Source organism: Macaca mulatta, chromosome 7, assembly GCF_049350105.2.
Source record: "Macaca mulatta isolate MMU2019108-1 chromosome 7, T2T-MMU8v2.0, whole genome shotgun sequence".
Classification (NCBI taxonomy): Eukaryota; Metazoa; Chordata; class Mammalia; order Primates; family Cercopithecidae; genus Macaca; species Macaca mulatta.
Genome location: NC_133412.1, coordinates 44,799,048 through 44,818,267, shown reverse-complemented (window position 1 = coordinate 44,818,267; position 19,220 = coordinate 44,799,048). Strand labels below are relative to the sequence as shown.

Here is a 19,220-nt window from a genome sequence, read left to right as displayed (position 1 = left end):
TTTTATAAACATAAAATAGCATATATTTTATGCAAATAATTGTATGAACATAACTTCATGTATAGCGTTTATGAACAAAAATGGTTTTATTTGCATGACTCAAAATGTTATCTGTTTCAGTAAAAGCAAAAAAATTCATAACCAACTCAAACCCTACATATCTGCATATGTACTTATACTGAATACACACTATTACAAAGGGGAATGAGTGGACAAATAAACCTGCTGTTAACACTGGTTGCCTCATGGGATTGGGTAGTTTGGTAGGGGGTGCGGGTGAAACAACTGGCTTTGCCTTTACATCTTCATATTATGTTTGTCACAACAACAAGCATGTATTACTGATACATTTGGAGGAAAAAATTAAAAATTAGTATTTTAATAAGCAAAAATGGAGTCCATATTGATTTCACCCAGTTATCTGCAAATTCTGAAAATTAGACTTTATATTCCAATACTACTTACTGATATTTCATCACCGATTCTATTTTTTTCAAGAGAAAACCTCAGAAAGTGAAAGATTAGTGTAACCTTTCTTTTTTAAATTGTAAATGTTTCTGAATATGCTTTTTCAAATTAAAAGAGGCTTAATAAACAATTTTAAATTATGATTCTTAATTACAATTGAGCAACTCCTAACTGTTTGTCATATAAGCTTTTTGGTGTGAATTTCAAAAACAGCTATCCACTTTTGGGGAGAGAGAGCTTAAAGAAGTGACTGGGGTTTCACCTGGTTTAAAAGGTTGGAAGTGGGCAATTAAAGGTAGTAACGTCCCAGTTGGATTTCACAACTACTTAATAATACAAGCTTTTATGTTGGTGTCGTAGGCATGTGTAACAGCTGGCAAGACAGCATTGTTTGTCTTTGACTTTACAGTGCAAAATTAGGGCTCTTTTTTATGTCAGAGGATATGCATTTTTAAGCAGATGTCACAGATATTAGAAATACAACAACAATAGTAATCCAGGCTCTGGAGGCAAAGTCAGGGTGGGAAATAGTCCATGCCCCTCTTTAAGAGAAGCTTACCCATCCCCATAGCATCTAAAAGAACACACTGCATCTTCATGAACATTAGTCAGGATTCAGAGTTCTTTGGGGGAAATAAATTTCTGGCCGTAGTTTTGTTTTGTTTTTTTTTTCCCAGAACAATAATAGCAATTATACATTCTAAAATAGTCTAATTTCATACATCTTATTTCATTGTTCTTATAAATCAGAGACCTCCATCTAATCTCTGGTCTTGGGGACCATCTGTGGACCTCCTGAGATTCTTGGCCAAACAGGTAAAAAAAATGACTGAAGAAGTGATTTAACAGTAAGGAAGATGAGAAATTTAAGCTCCCTTTATCACAGCATTCTGTTCTATTTTTATCAGAGCTTTTATCATTATCTAGTATTATCTTATTGATGGTCTGTCTTTCCCCACTAGAATATAAGCTCTCTGATGTCAGGGATCTGATCTGTCTTATTCAGCCTCTAATAATCCTGGGCACACAGTAAGCACTCCTCAGAGAGTGGCTGACAGACCCAATGTAACAAGTGCAAGGACAGAGGTAGGAGAGCGCTGCTTTGGGAGTTCACAGGAGCCTGAACTGATATTTTACATGGAGATGAGCACACTCTTAGAGATCACTGTGGTGGTTTCATTTATCCATTCAACAAACATTTATGGAGAATCCTCTGTGAAGGAAATACAAATATTTTACCCCAAAATATATATCTTTAACATATTTTGAAATAGTTGCCACAGGGCCAGCAAACAGAAGTGGTATTGCAAAGCTGTCTTTCGTGGAGAAATTTTGCTTCTGTAAAGAATCTCCGGCCGGGCGCGGTGGCTCAAGCCTGTAATCCCAGCACTTTGGGAGGCCGAGATGGGCGGATCACAAGGTCAGAAGATCAAGACCATCCTGGCTAACACGGTGAAACCCCGTCTCTACTAAAAAATACAAAAATCTAGCCAGGCGAGGTGGCGGGCGCTTGTAGTCCCAGCTACTCGGGAGGCTGAGGCAGGAGAATGGTGTAAACCCGGGAGGGGGAGCTTGCAGTGAGCTGAGATCGGGCCACTGCACTCCAGCCTGGGCGACAGAGCGGGACTCCGTCTCAAAAAAAAAAAAAAAAAAAGAATCTCCATCAATGCTGCCAAAGTTCCTCTTTCCAGTCATTTCCTGTATCTGGGAGAGATTGGGTCTGATACCTTTAAAAGACTGAAAAGAAACATTTGCCATCTATTCTGTCTGAGGGAGGCTGCATCTACACACAAGGCCGTCTTTGCTAGCCAAGCCTCTTCCTTTCTCCCTATCATAACCTGTTTCGCCACTGAACCTGATTTATGAACATAACCTGGTTTTGGCCATGCCATGAGCCCCCGTTCTTTCTGTAACCCCAAGATGATACATAAGCTTCCGTAACTTATTGGGATGTTGGGTCTTCATACTGAAGGCTCCTGTGTATACATGTTAAATAAACTCGTATGCCTTTTCTCCTATTAATCAATCTGCCTCATGTTAGTGATTTTCAGCAAACTTTTAGGAGGTCAAGAGCCTATGGCCCACACCCTAGGCATACTATAACAATGAACAAACTGATACAGGTACTGCCCTCATTAAGCTTATAATCTAGTGGGAAGATAGACATGTAAAAAGTCATACAACTGGCCACACGTGGTGGCTCATGCCTGTAATCCAAGCACTTTGGGAGGCCGAGGCAGGTGGATCATGAGGTCAGGAGTTCAAGACCAGCCCAGCCAAGATGGTGAAATCCCATTTCTACTAAAAATACAAAAATTAGCCAGGCGTGTGCCTGTAATCCCAACTACTCGGGAGGCTGAGGCAAAGAACTGCTTGAACCTGAGAGGCAGAGGTTGCAGTGAGTCGAGATCATGCTATTGCACTCCAGCCTGGGTGACAAGAGTGAAACTCCATCTTAATAATAATAATAATAACACCTCCTTCTAGGGTTGTTCTGAAGTTCAAACAAGTTAGTATTTTCAAAGTACTGATAACAGTTCCTGCTACCCAAAAGAGGTGAGCTAGTATTACTTTTAAGTCAGGGTGTGCTATGGACTGAATGTTTGTGCCCCCCCTCTCCCCACCCACCAAAACCCATATGTTGAAATCCTAACCCAGGGTAATGGTGTTAACAGGTGAGGATTTGGGGAGATAATTAGCTCATGAGGGTAGAGCCCTAATGAATGAGATCAATGCCCTTATAAAAAGACACACAAGAGCTTGCTGATTTTCTCTCTTTCTCTGCCATGTGAAGAAACAAATAAAGAAGGCTGTCTGCAAACTAGGAAGAAAGACCTCACCAGACACCGGATCTGCCGGCATCTTGACCTTTGAATTCCAGCCTCCAGAGCTGTAAGAAATAGAATTCTGTTGTTTAAGCCACCCAGTTCATGGTATTCTGTTACAGCACCCTGAAGACAGGGACAAAACAGATACAAAATTGAGAGAACACTCAATGGAGGCCAAGTCAGAAACTTATTGAGCTCTATTCCTTGCCACCTGGCTCTATTAAAAAATGTGAAGGCATTATGTCTTGATTTATTTTCTTCTGAAGAAAGCTCTTTTGTTGTAGAAATTGACTATGCCATGAACATACCTGAAACAACTATAAAATGAAATTCTAGAAACAGACCTATACATTCATTATGTTTTCTAACTTAGAACACAAAGCAAATTTCTTACTTTACTCTTTTTTAAAGTTTTTAACAGCTTCATCGAGATGTAATTAATATACCATAAAATTCACATTTTTAAAGTATATAATTCAATGGTGTTTACTATATTCAGAGTAGTGCAATCACCACAATATAATTCTAGAACATGTTCATCATCCCCCAAAGAAACTTCATACCCATTAAAAGTCACTCCTACTCTCTGCTCCTCCCAGCTCCTGGCAGTCACTAAACTACTTTCTGTCTATGAATTTCTCTATACCTACCTTTGCTCTTGGAAAGACAGGCAGAGATGAACTGTGCTGTCTTTGGGATTGCCAAAGTTTACCCTCAGATTCCTGAGGGAAAATAAATGATTTCTGATCAATTACAGTTGGAAGTAACCTAAGTAAAAAGAAATGGAATTTAAAATCAAATTTGCTATCTTAAAAGCTTCTCAAATTGTAATTTTAAAACAATGCTTCCTAATTAAGCTTATATTTTATAGGAAATATTCTATCGGTAATTACAATAAATTAAACTAATCTTTATCATTTTTGCCACTGTAAAACTGTAGTTGTTTTATTAAGCATAAGAATTTCCAAGTCTGATAAAGACCATTATAGCATGAATAAAAAGCTCTATTTCTGGCTGAGTTTATATGATTAACAACTGAAAGAATTACTGCACTATAAAACATTCTTGGTAAAAGAAAATACATAATGTTGTATTTTGTTTAATAAAATCAAATTACAGGAGAGCCAATGTTAAATATATGCAAAATGATGGTCCCTAAGTGGTTAATACTTATATTCTTGAAATCTCTGCTATTTTATATAGTTTTAAAGATTTAAATATCAAAGGTGGTTAAACATTTTCCTTATTAAGCAGTGGATAGTTTCATGGGAGTGCAATATAAAAAAAAATAAAATTGTAAGAATGAGTATTTGTGTGGTATGTTATGTCTTAAAATTTTTAATTTGAAAGCAAATTCAAGATCTTTAAGATTATCAATATAATTATTACTAACAAAACTCACCCACCAATAACTCAATACAACTCAATAACTTGATTCTATTGTGATACCCACTTTTGCAAAATTATCATTAAAACGCAACTAATGGAGTTCTAGTTTCACTCCAACATGTAATAAGCTTGGAAGTTGTCATTCCTATTCTCACAACAAGAAAAAAGCTGAATGAACCAAAAACAACTCTTCTTCTATCTATCAGAGAATTGAGATCACAGGGTAAACTGCTGTCCTGAAAGCTGGAGAGAGGAGTAGTATAAAGCATCACAGCCTGCAGGGAGCAGAAGCCTGAGAGAAGTCAGCTGTTGGAACCTGCACTGACAAGAACACTTAAGCTTTAATCAACACATTTCTCGAGGCTCAGTGTGGACTAGCTTGAGAGTTAAAAATTCTTGGGGGCAGGGAGGAGAATCTTAGAGGGTCCCATACTTTTGTGAGTTTTACCTCCAAGAGCCCCAAAGTGTTCTCACTGTGAAGATCAGAGAATCTGCTCCTGCTTCCAGCAGCGGGAGAAGGAAATAGCTATTTTGGAATATTCCCGGGGAGCTCTGTTCTTCATTCTATTCTCTGTAATGAAGGCAAGTTCTCAAGGAAACTGTCTTACCAAAGCCTTATCTGACAATTAGACAACTTCCACCCACTCTAGCCTTCCTATCTCACTAAAGGGGAGGAAATGCTGAGAAAAACTTGTCAAGGTAACAGCCCAGGGCAAAGACTCACCAAAAGACTGAGACCTAATTATAGGAGTATAGAATGCTTCCTTCTACACACACCTTACCACCACATTTACAGAGCCCCTGATAACAGAAGATTATAGATGAAAGACTGCAAAGTTTAGACTCTTTTTAAGAAGGGGTTTCTAGGGAAACCCAAAGACAAAACAGGAGACAAAAGGGGTGATAAAAAAACAAAGATACTGCTTTGGGAGGCCGAGGCGGGCGGATCACAAGGTCAGGAGTTCGAGACCACAGTGAAACCCCACCGCTACTAAAAATACAAAAAATTAGCCAGGCGCAGTGGCGAGCGCCTGTAGTCCCAGCTACTCAGGAGGAGGCTGAGGCAGGAGAACGGCGTGAACCCGGGAGAGCTTGCAGTGAGCCAAGATCGCGCCACTGCACTCCAGCCTGGGGGAGAGAGCGAGACTCTGTCTCAAAAAAAAAAAAAAAAAAAAAAGACAAAGATACTGGAGGAAATGCTCAGATGCCAACAGTTAACAGCAAACAGTAAACACAGTGTAACTCCTAGTCAGATAAACACAAGCCCTCACACTGAAGGCCTATTTATCTTAAATGCTATTACCCAATGATGTAATGATGGTATATAGGTTTCAATAAAAAATGATGAGGCATGCTGAAAGGAAAGAAAAAAACAGTCTGAAGAGACAAAGCAAATATCAGAACCAGATTCAGCTGTGCCAGAGATTTTGGAATTATCAGACCAGAAATTTAAAATAACTCTGATTAACAGGCTAAGGGCACTAATGAAAAAAGTGTACAACATGCAAGACAAGATAGGTAATGTAAGCAGAGCAATTTAAACTTTAAGAAAGAATCAAGAGAAAATGCTAGAAATAAAAAGTATTGTTTTAAGAAGTGAAGAATGTCTTTCATAGGCTTATCAATATATTGAATATGGCCAATGAAACAAAATCAGTGATCTTGAAGAAATGTCAATATAAACTCTTCAAAGTGAAACGCAGAGGGGAAAAAAGGATGAATAAAACAGTACAGAATATTTAGTTATAAACAGTGTGACATACTCATTATAGGAATACAAGAAAAAGAAGGGACAAAAGAACCAAAGAAATATTTGAGTAATAAAGGCTGAGAATTTTCCAAAATTGATGACAGACACCAAACTACAGATTCAGGAATTTCAGAGACCACTGACCAGGATAAATGCAAAAACAAAACAAAACAAAACAAAACCCTACACCTATACATATCATATTTAAACTATGAAAAACCAAAGACAAAGAAAATCTTGCAAGAAGTCAGGGAGAAAAAAACACCTTACCTATTGATAATAATTATACTGAACTTTTTTTTTTTTTAGGAACTATGCAAGAAGAGAATGAATTGAAATATTTAAAATGTGGAAAGAAAAAACCCACTAACCTGTAAAAACTATCCTTCAAAAGTGAAGGGGAAATAAAGATGTCTTGAGACAAGTAAAAACTAAGAGAATTTGTTGCCTGAGACCTGTCTTGCAAGAATTTCCTGTTAAAGGAAATTATTTGGAGGGAAGAAAAATTATATATGTTTGCTATGGGATATATGAGGCAAAAAGAAAACCCAGGACACTCACCACCATGCTGTTCCTTGTGTCTCAAGACCCTCAGCTGGTCTGCCTTCTCTCCGTCTTGCAGAGTCTTTTAAAGTTTGTTTTAAATATAATGCCCAAAGTTTTTAGTTGTACTTAGCAGGAGGCATAAAAGACAGTATGTCACCACCTTCCCAGAAGTGAAAGTATCTTGGTGTATTTCTTTAATCCTTTTACTTCCATGGATGATGTGTTTAGAAGTGAATTTAGATACTGATAATTGAATTGAGATATAATTTTGTACCCTGCTTTTTCCTCCCTCAGCATATGCTATGAGAAATTTTCCATGTCATTAAAATTTCTTCAATATCAGTTTTAATAGCTACATAACATACATATAGATGTGTTAAAATGAATTTAATCATTCTTTTACTGTTGATACTTAAGGTATATCCAAAGTTATTGCTTTAGGTACAATGCTAAAATGAACATACTTATACAGACATTAATGTATATCTTTCCTTATTTCCTAAGATAATTCTTAGAGCTACAATTACTAAATTAAAACATATTTATTTATTGAAACAAGATCTCACTCTGTCACCCAGGCTGGAATGCAGTGACACAATCATGGCTCACTGCAGCCTCAATATCCTAGGCTCAGGCAATTCTCCTGTCTCAGTCTCATGTCTCAGTCTCCTGTCTCAGACTACAGGCACATGCCACCATACTCAGCAAATTTAAAAAAATTTTTTGTAGAGATGGGGTTTCACTATGTTGCCCAGGCTGGTCTCAAACACCTGGACTCAAGTAAGCCTCCCACCTCAGCCTCCCAAAGTGCTGAGATTACAGGCGTGAGCCACCACATTCGGCCCAAAATAATAATTTAAATTTTTTCATATATGTTGAAAAATTGCTTTTAAGAACTTCATGCTGTCTTCCAGTTCCAAAATGGCAGCATAGAAGCAAACTGGCTTCCTGCTCTCACAACAGAAAACTAAAAACAAACATACATTACCGAGATTATTACCAGCAATAACCCAGAACCCAAAGATGAGGATGAGACAGTTCCCGGGGCCATGGAGAAGTGAAAAAACTCCAAGCAGATGGAAGGGAAATCAGATTTCCATATCCGTGACTCCCCTCTCCACAATCTGCCTTGCACCAAGCATGTGAAAATATTTCCCCCAACTCATGATTTCTTCACTAGAAAAAGTGAGATCAAGGTTGACAACCAGCTTCCCTATCACCTTGGGTTCCTGACAAAAGACCTGTCCCTACCTCAACCCATGGGAAGTATCAGGAGTACCTGAAGGGACAAATATCCCTGAGGACAGCCAGAGACAAAGTGGAGAGGTGAGACAACCATCCCAACCCTAGAAATTCCACTTTATAACTAGGCCAAGGGAGACACCAAATCAGAGTGGCAGTACCATGCTGTAGGAAATATGTTCCACAGGTCCCCTTGGTACAAACCCTTGGCCAGGTGACCCACATTGCCAGAATATCTCCTTTGGGACCTCTTCCATTTGGGACAGGCAGCACTCTGATCCTTTATTAGATTCGACGCAAACCTGGGCTTGAGGTGCCATCTAGTGCCAAAAAGGAGACAGCAACCCAGTGGGGGGGGAAAAAGATACAAATTACAAAGAAAAAAGCAAAAATATCCATTAAAAACCAAAATAAGTCAGAGAGAGAAGACTGGAATAAATAACTAATCCTTTAATGCAAAGAGACAGACATACAGCCACAATAACAGCAAACAAGGAACCATGACTTCCCCAAAATGAACAAAGCAAGGAACCAGTGACTGACCTTAATGAGATGTTGATATGCGAGCTCACTGACCAAGAACAAAATAGCAATTACAAGGAAACTCAGTGATCACGAAGATAACACAGAAAATCAATTAAGAAATTTATCAAAGAAATTTAACAGAGATTGAAATAATAAAAATAAAAACAAACAGAAATCTTGAAATATATATGCTGAACTAAAAAATTCACTAAAGACCTTTAACAGCAGAATGGATAAAGCAGAAGAATCAGTGAGCTTGAGGACAGGCTATTTGAGAACACACAGTCAGAGAAGAAAAACATAAAAAGAAATGAAGATCACCTACAAGATACAGAAAATTCCCTCAGAAGACCAAATCTAAAAATTATTGATGTTCAAGAGAGAGTTGAAGAAGAGTAAGGGGTAGAAAGCTTATTTAAAGAAACAATAACAGAAAACTTTTGAAAACTTTAGAAAGACATAACTATCCAGGTACAGGAAGGGCAGAGAACATCAAACAGATTCAACCCAAATAAGACCATCCCAAAATATACTAATCAAACTCTCAAAGGTGAAGGACAAAGAGAAGATCCTGAAAACAGCAAGAGAAAAGAAGCAAATAGCACATAAAAGAGGTCCAGTTCATCTGGCAAAGGACTTCTCAATGGAAACTATACAAGCCAAGAGAGAGTGTGAAAACATTTTCAAAGTGCTGAAAGAAAAAAGCTGCCATTGAAAAACACTGTATCCATCAGAGGTATCCTTCAAATATGCTAAGATAAAGTCTTTCCAAGATGGACAAAAGCTGAGCGAATTCACCATCACCAGACCCATGTTACATCAAATGCTAAAGAGAGTTACTCAATCTGAAAGAAAAAAATCACTAATGTGCAAAGAGAAAACATTGGAAGGTAAAAAACTCACTGGTAAAATTAAGTACATAAACAACCTCAGAATACACTAATACTCTGTGGTGTACCACCTACTCAAACTCAAGTATGAAGCCTATAAGATAAATCTATTAAAAACAGTAATAGCTACACAACCTGTTAAAAGATAGGCAATATAAAACTATGTAAGGTGAGACAAAAAAAAAGTCAAAATGTATGGGGGATGGACTTAAATTGTAGAGTTTTTAAAAATTTTTTTCTTTGTTTCTATTATATTTTAGTGATCTCAGATAACATTATCTCTTTAAAATAACTTATTATACCTAGAAGATGTTTTCATAAGCTTCATGGGAACCACAATGCAAAAAACTATAATAGATACGTTAGAAATAAAAAGCAATGGGCTGGGCATGGTGGCTCAGACCAGGCATGGTGGCTCGTGCCTGTAATCCCAGCACTTTGGGAGGCTGAGGCGGGCAAATCACTTGAGGTCAGGAGTTTGAGACCAGCCTGGTCAACATGGTGAAACCCTGTCTCTACTAAAAATACAAAAATTAGCCAGGCATGGTGGCAGGTGCCTGTAATCCCAGCCACTTGGCAGGCTGAGGCAGGAGAATTGCCTGAACCTGGGGGGCGGAGGTTGCAGTGAGCTGAGACTGCGACACTGCACTCCAGCCTGGGCAACAAAAAAATAAATTAAGTAACTAAAAATAAATTAAAAAGCAATGAATTAAAACATACTACCAGAGAATAATAATCTAACCACAATGAAAGACAGTAAGAAAGGAAGAGAGAATTTATAAAACAACCAGAAAACAAGCAACAAAATGGTAATAGTAAGTCTTTACTTAGCAATAATAAGACTGAATGTAAATGGATTTAGTTCTTCAATTAAAAAACACAGTGCGGCTGAATGGATAAAAGAAACAATACCCAACTATATGCTGCCTGCAAGAAACCCACCTCAACTATAAAGACACAGACTGAAAGTAAAGACATGGAGTTGATATTCCATGCAACTGGAAACTCAAAAAGGGGAGTAATTGTACATAGATAAAATGGACTACAAGTCAAAGACTGTAAAAAGAGTCAAAGAAGGTCATTATATCATTAAAGGAGTCAATTCAACAAGTAGATAGAACAATTATAAGTGTCAATGCCCCCAACACTGGAGCACCCAAGTATATCATTCCAATAGATGCTAAAAGGCATCTGATAAGATTCAACATCCCTTGTCTTATTCTGTTTGTGTTGCTATAAAGGAATACCTGAGGCTGGGTAATTTTTTAAAAAACAGATTTATTTGGCTCATGCTTCTGCAGGCTATAAAAGAAACATAGTGCTAGCATCTGCTTCTGGTCAGGGCTTCGAGCTGCTTCCATTTATGGTAGAAGGTAAGGGGAGCCAGTACATAGAGATCACATGGTGAGAGAAGCAGCAAGACAGAGGAAGAGGTGCCTGTCTCTTTTCAACAATCAGTTCCCATGGAGACTAAGAGTAGAATTCACTCACTCCCATGATAATGGCACCAATCCCTTCATGAGGCATCCACCCCCACAATCCAAACACCTTCCATCAGGTTTCACCTCTAACATTGGGGATCAACTTTCAACATGAAACTTGGTGGAGCCAAACAAACCATAGTATCCCTTCATGATTAAAAAAAACAAAAACAAAAACAAAAACGCTTCAGCAAACTGGGTATAGATGGAACATACCTGAAAATAATAAAGGCCATATATGACAAACCCATAGCCAACATCATACTGAACAGGGAGAAACTGGATGCCCTTCCTCTAGGATCTGGAATAAGACAAGGATGCCCACTTTCACAACGTTTATTCCATATAATACTGGAAATCCTGACCAGAGCAATTAGGCAAGAGAAAGAAAGAAAGGCATCCAAATTGGAAAGGAAGAAGTCAAATTAGCTTTGTTCACAGACAACATGATCTTATATTTAGAAAAACCTAAAGACACCACCAAAAACTGTTAGAACTGATTAATGAATTCAGTAAAGTATACCCACTATGGAAAACAGTATGGAGGTGCATCAAAAAACTAAAAATAGAACTACCATAAGACCCAGCCATCACACTACTGGGTATATATCCAAAAGAAAGGAAATCAATATATTGAAGAGAGATTTCCATTCCCATGTTTATTGCAGCATTATTCACAATAAACAAAACTTGGAATCAACCTAAGTGCCCATCAATGAATGAATGGATAAAGAAAACGTGGTATATATACACAATGGAATATTATTTAACCATAAAAAACAAAGGAATCATGTCACTCACAGCAACATGGATGGAACTAGAGGTCATTATGTTGAGTGAAATAAGTCAAGTACACAAAGACAAATATATCTCATGTTCTCACATGTGTGAGCTTAAAAAAAAAAGTGGATCTCATGAATATAGAGAGTAGATTGGTGGTTACCAGAGGGCAGGAGGAGAGGGACAAGGGGTGTTGAAGAGAGGTTGATTAATGGGTATAATATACAGTTAGAGAGAAGAAATAAAACCTAGGTTTTACAGATCAGTAGGGTGACTATAGTTAACACTACTCTACTGTACATTTCAAAATGCCTAGAAGATAATTTGCATGTTTCTAGCTTAAAGAAAAAATAAGTATTTAAGATGATGGAAAATCCAATTACCCTGATTTCATCTTTACACATTATAAGAATGTATCAAATTATCACATGTACCTTGAAAATATATACGACTATTATGTATCAACAAAATAATAAACTGAATGAAGAAAGAACTGGGTGCTAATGTACACTTCCACCAGAAGGATAAAAGTATGCCCATTTGCTATACCTTCATCAGCACTGAGTATTACGGTGGTTTAAATTAATTTGTTTTGCTTATTTTTGAAGAAAAAATAGTAATATATTGTTTGATTTGCATTTCTCTGGTTTATCTGTAAGATGAAACATTTTTGTTTCGTTTGTGTTTCATCAGTTACCAGTGGCATTAAACACTTTCCACATGCTTACTCGTTACTTGCATTTCTATCTCTGTGAGTGGTCTGTTGATGCCCTTCTGTCTATATCAAGTGTTGGGTTTTTAGTTGCTTTTTTTTTTTTTTTTTGGCAAGTGTACTTTGTATTTAAGAATCTTAGCAATTTTTGTGTCATTTCTGTTGCAAATATTTTTCCAGTTTGTTGTTATGTTTTATTTTGTAATTCTGTTTTAAAAGTTTGTTTTTTATTTTAAAAAGTTTCAAACCCAAAGAAAAATGGAAAGAACAGCGAGCATGTGAATGCCCCTCACATAGATTACCAAGTGTTAACATCTTGTTATGCATGCTTTCTCTCTCTCTCTCTCTCTCTCTGTGTGTGTGTGTGTGTGTGTGTGTGTTTGTGACTAGAATGTGGTCAATATCATATATAACTGTACTGGAACAACCCAGAATAGATAGGATCCATGGTGTTTCAATAATTGAATGACAAGACACCTTCTAATCTACACTCACCATTGAACAAAAACCTGTTACCCTCACTTTTTCTCACTATTACTTGCTTTGTTCTTGTTTCTTTCTTCCCCCTCCCCCCCAAATAGTAGCACAACAGAGCAAGCAAAAAATGAAGATTTCTGTGCAGTTCTGATAGTGCTGGTACAGATGGCAGTCACCCTCCTAGTGTCAATAAGCAAAGCATGGTCATTAAGAACAGTGTGAGCAAATATCACAAGCAATAAAATTTATGAAAGCCAGCAATGGTAAGAGGAGGAACTATACTTTGACATAAAAGAAAAATCATTGCCAAAGTGTGGATAAAGTGAAACCTATTTTGAAAACAATACAAAAGCACTTTGAACTCTTCTGATAATGTCCTTATCATTGTTTCAAGATTACTGCTAGGAGAATCTTGCATTTGCTGGCATTCGCTATCATCACTTTGTGTACCTACTGGTTTGCCTCTACCAGGCAAAACTACCAGATTTTCCCCTAGGCAATGCTGGCTAAAAAGGAAAACTATCTTTTGTGAAAATTAGGCTTTCTGATTTTCAGGCAGGTATGGAGCAAAGAGTGCTAGGTTGTAGATATTTGATTAGGATTCCAGCCTCATCAGTGATTATGCATGTGATCTAGGACTGGTTTACATAAACTCTCTGAGCCTCAGTTTCCTCATCTTTAAAAAGAAAGAGTAAATATTTACCTTGTAAGTTTAAAGAAAGTCCTTTGCAAACTGTCAAGGGTGTTATGAAAATATTAATGAAGAGGATCATTATTGCCTCTCTGTTCTAAATCCTTTTTCAAGGTGTGTCCATGGATAGTATTCATTTGGAATGAACTCTCCCTATTTCCTGGGTTTCCATAGATAAAGTGAAGCCCCATACCTAAACAATGTTGATTCTCAGTTACTCATAGGAACTGTGCTCTGCTGTCAAAGGAACAAACAGAGATCTGCAGTCATTATATGCCTTCCCTCTCAGAAGGAGTTGCTGCCCTGGGACTTTTGGCCTCTGATACTCCATCAGCCTCACAGTTTGAGCAGGCACTGGCAGTTCCTGCTAGCCTGACTGCCGGGTTCCAGTCCTGGCTCAATCCTAGTGCAAGAGGTACTCCAATCCTTCACAGCAACCGGGTAGTAGAATGTCCAGGACCAAGCTCTCAATCATACAGAGAAAGGCCCTCTATGTGTCCAAAAAAATATTGGTTCCAGGCAGTCATGCTCATCTCAGAGATTCCTAGGACAAATCATCTGCATTAGAAATACCAAGAATGTTTGTTAAAATGCAGATTCTAGGATGCCCTCCTGAGAGCCAGTGAAAGAAAACTGCAAATAAAGTTTGAGAACCATCACTCTAGACCTGTTGTCTCTCAAATACAGTACCCACATCCCGGGTGATACATAAGATGATGCCATTGGTCATGTGAGGAAAGTATAAGAACGTCTATTTACATTTAAAAAGAAATAAATAAAAAACTACTTTGTACTACCATTCAATATTCAGCCTGTCACTCGATCCCTCATGTGGTAACGTCCCTTGCAGCTCTGAAGGCAACCTGAGAGTGGAGTCTCCAAACCACAAAACAGTGGACCAGCACTGGTGCGTTTGCTCTCAGCGCATTAGAATGGACTGTAATTTACTCATGCAGTGGGTTTATGAATTGTGTTATTTAATTTCAAGTGTGCTAAGACTGAAAAAACGGACGTGTCCTAAGGCTTTCTGCAAAAAGCACACTGTATTTTGAAGATAACGATAAGCATCCATGAACAAGAAAATGAGAGTTGACATTTTTACTCTCAGCATGAGCTTTTTTTCTTCACCCACATTAGAAAGTAAAAATGATGATGATCCAATCCAACTTAAGAAAAGTCAGCCAAAGAACCCCAAAACTTAGAAATTATCCAGAAGACTAACTGAAATTATGGACTTACACCTATCATCAGTGCTAAACCTCACCTAAGTATAGAGTATGATGTCTTGAGATATTAATTACAGCTGGTATAAAGCCATCATAATTAACAAGATTAAGCAACCAGAACATTATAGTTAATGAACACTATTAGCAAGAACTAAAAGTTTTGTACTATTCATACAATTTAAAAAAATTTTTTTTTTTTTTTTTTTTTTTTTTTTTTTTTGAGACGGAGTCTCGCTCTGTCACCCAGGCTGGAGTGCAGTGGCCGGATCTCAGCTCACTGCAAGCTCCACCTCCCGGGTTTACGCCATTCCTGACTCAGCCTCCCGAGTAGCTGGGACTACATTAGCTGGGACTACAGGCGCCCGCCACCTGACCCGGCTAGTTTTTTGTATTTTTTAGTAGAGACGGGGTTTCACCGTGTTAGCCAGGATGGTCTTGATCTCCTGACCTCGTGATCCACCCGTCTCGGCCTCCCAAAGTGCTGGGATTACAGGCTTGAGCCACCGCGCCCGGCCAAAAATTTTAAATATACTTATTTCATATTTGTCTTACTAAAAATTTATATGTTGGTACATTTTATAATGTATTCACTATATATAATAAAAATATATAATTTATAAATAAATATACACATATCACGAATATATGCCCAAATCCTTTGACCGATGGCTATGTCGATAAAAGGCCAGGTCCTGCTTCTGTCCCACTTCAAAACTTAGAGAAAGTTAAGTCTCCTATTTGACCCCCGATCAAGATTGTGACTAAGCATCCCACTCTTCAGTGAATGGTGCCATTGGTAAATGAAAAACACCTTCCTACTTGGGTAGTCTAAGGACTTTGTTAAGGAATCTTAGAAGAAAAATGCCATGAATTGTCCCATCTCCTCCTTCTAGGCATGAGAACTTGAAGAAATTCTAGGCTCTGTAACCTGCTTTGGATATAATCTCCTAGCAGTCCATGCCAGACTCTGAAGCCAAGTCTATTCATGACAGTGTCTTGGGGCAAGTGCAGAACCAGGTATGATTGGGAGCAGAGAAAATGTCAGTCACGGGCCATAGTCTCCCATCTCCGGGATTCTCCTGTTTCTCTCTATTCCCATCTACTGCTGTTGCTTCTCTCCTTCCCTGAGACACATGTTATGACTTTCATTTTGACTCTCAGGACCTGCTTGTTAACTTTGAAGACCCAGTTTGGATTTTTCTCCGGTTATTTTGTTTAACCTTGGCCCATCTCATTTCATTTCTGATGGCATGCCACTTTAGCCCTACACATTCACAGCTAGGACTGAGAGATGCTCATGCCACTCCTCCAGGCTTATAGGGCCCATACAAACTTGACAGGCTCCCCATCTTCCTGGTAAGAAGGCCAATGATTATACTACTGTACTGAATAGGAAAGATATGATCCAAGTAGCACTTCTGGGAACTAACTCCATGCCCCAGTCAAAGTCTTCCTTCACTCTTCCAGACCCTAGTAAGGAGCAAAGGCACTCCTTGGCAAAAGAGAACTGTATACGAAAAGATTTCTGCCAGATACTTTCTGTTTTGTTCTCTGTAGCTGCAACTGCTACCTAGGCAGCTCTTTTCAGCTATCATAACCTGACAATCTACAGTCCAGACTCCTGGTTATCTGTCAAGATGAAAGGATAAAGAGGAAGATAGAGACAGTAGAACTTGAGTATTGGATTCTTTCATTAGAATTGGTGACAGCTCTTCTCCTGTTTGTTTTTCCCCATCCCTTCCATTCTAAGGCTTTCTTACTTGCTGCTTGTATGCTTGATCCTTTGATGACACAGCTTCTCCATCTGCTATAGGCCTCTTGGCTGCCAACTATACAGGCAATGCACTTTGCCTTGCTAGGCTCTCTTGAATTCAAACTAAGAGCCAATATTTTAAGTTGGTAAGGTAACTTCTAATATTTTCTTCTCCAAGAATCCCTCTTATTATTTTCCCTATAGATTCATTGTTTTAAGATTATGTATATTAACCTATTTGCAAGTCACAGTTTTAGTTCTAAATTTAAAAATTAAAGATATAAATAACCACAAACTAAAGTGTTTAATTAGTATGAACTAGCACATTTCAACTCATTGAATTGTTTAAATCAAGAGCCTATTTTTGAAATTTTAGTTAGCCTAATCATGATTTCTTTTTTCTTTACTTTTTTTATTTTTGGAGACAGAGCCTCCTTCTGTTGCCCAAGCTGGAATGCAGTGGCAGGATCTCTCTGGAATGCAGTGGCGGGATCTCTCACTGCAGCCTCCACCTCCTGGACTCAAACAATTCTTCTGCCTCAGCCTCTGGAGTAGCCAGGACTATAGGGGCATGCCACAGCACCCGGCTAATTTTTTGGGGGTTGTTTTTTTTTTTTTGAGACAGAGTCTTGCTCTGTCGCCCAGGCTGGAGTGCAGTGGAACGATCTCAGCTCACTGCAACCGCCACCTCCTGGGTTCACGTCATTCTCCTGCCTCCGCCTCCCGAGTAGCTGGGACTACAGGCACCCACCACCATGCCCAGCTAATTTTTTTTTTTTTGTATTTTTAGTAGAGAAGGGGTTTCACCATGTTAGCCAGATGGTCTTGATCTCCTGACATTATGATCCACCTGTCTTGGCCTCCCAAAGTGCTGGGATTACAGGCATGAGCCACCACGCCCAGCCTAATTTTTGTATTTTTTTTTAGTAGAAATGGGATTACACCATGTTGGCCAGGCTGGTCTGGAACTCCTGGCCTTAGGTGATCCACCCTCCTTGGCCTTCCAAAGTCCTGGGATTACAGGGGTGAGCCACTGTGTCCAGCCTACTAATCATGATTTCTTTAAAGAATTTTAAAATATTGAAAATAACTGCAAATACCATCATACTATCTTTCATTGCCATTACAGAAAAGACAATGCACTTTCAACAAAAAGATTGGACTTTATTAGAATTCCTTTAGACTTCTTGGCCTTGTGATCTTGTGCAATTTATTCAATATTAGTTTCCTCATCTATAAAGTGTGCATAGTAATAACACTAATTTCACAGCGTTGTTGTAAGGATTATTTGAGATCATGTATTAATATATAAAAGTACACTGTAATAACATGCTATACAAATGTACCTTTGTTTATCTGACTTCTGGTCTGCTTGTTTCCAAGACTTTTTCAAAACTGGCATGTAGCCCTATCTATTTCTCTGATCTTAGCTCCTCATCTCAACCTACTGGGTCTTAAAACTTGAAACTGCTTATCTCCTGCTTCATTGTCTCCCAAATCAAGTTCCACCTGCATTAGAAAGTTCCAAGTAACCTTATTCCAAAGTCAAAAACAAGACTTTGCTCTTTCCTCCTCAAATTGACTTCTCTTTAAGACATTTATGCAGACAACAGACACATGAAAAAATGCTCATCATCACTAGCCATCAGAGAAATGCAAATCAAAACCACAATGAGATACCATCACACACCAGTTAGAATGGTGATCATTAAAAAGTCAGGAAACAACAGGTGCTGGAGAGGATGTGGAGAAACAGGAACATTTTTACACTGTTGGTGGGACTGTAAACTAGTTCAACCATTGTGGAAGACAGTGTAGCGATTCCTCAAGGATCTAGAACTAGAAATACCATTTGACCCAGCCATCCCATTACTGGGTATATACCCAAAGGATTATAAATCATGCTGCTATAAAGACACATGCACATGTATGTTTATTGTGGCACTATTCACAATAGTAAAGACTTGGAACCAACCCAAACGCCCATCAGTGATAGAATGGATTAAGAAAATGTGGCACATATACACTATGGAATACTATGCAGCCATAAAAAAGGATGAGTTCGTGTCCTTTGTAGGGACATGGATGAAGCTGGAAACCATCGTTCTCACCAAACTATCGCAAGGACAGAAAACCAAACACCGCATGTTCTCACTCATAGGTGGAAATTGAACAATGAGAACACTTGGACACAGGAAGGGGAACATCACACACTGGGGCCTGTCGTGGGGTGGGAGGAGGGGGGAGGGATAGCATTAGGAGATATACCTAATGTAAATGATGAGTTAATGGGTGCAGCACACCAACATGGCACATGTATACATATGTAACAAACCTGCATGTTGTGCACATGTACCCTAGAACTTAAAGTATAAAAAAAAAAAGATTTCTTGAGAGGAAAAAAAAAATTGACTTCTTAGCTATCATTTTAGATGAATGATTCCTCTATCTTCTCAGTGTTC

General features: G+C 38.3%; 1 protein-coding gene across 1 annotated transcript in view; it reads right to left on the bottom strand.

Moving 5' to 3' along the window:
• Positions 1-19,220, bottom strand: part of LOC144329767 (IQ domain-containing protein H-like) — an 83,867-nt gene that overhangs the window by 52,502 nt on the left and 12,145 nt on the right. Inside the window, exon 4 of the mRNA XM_077938800.1 lies at positions 3,947-4,064. Coding sequence (XP_077794926.1) covers positions 3,947-4,064 — 118 coding nt within the window. The remainder of the gene's footprint in view (positions 1-3,946; positions 4,065-19,220) is intronic.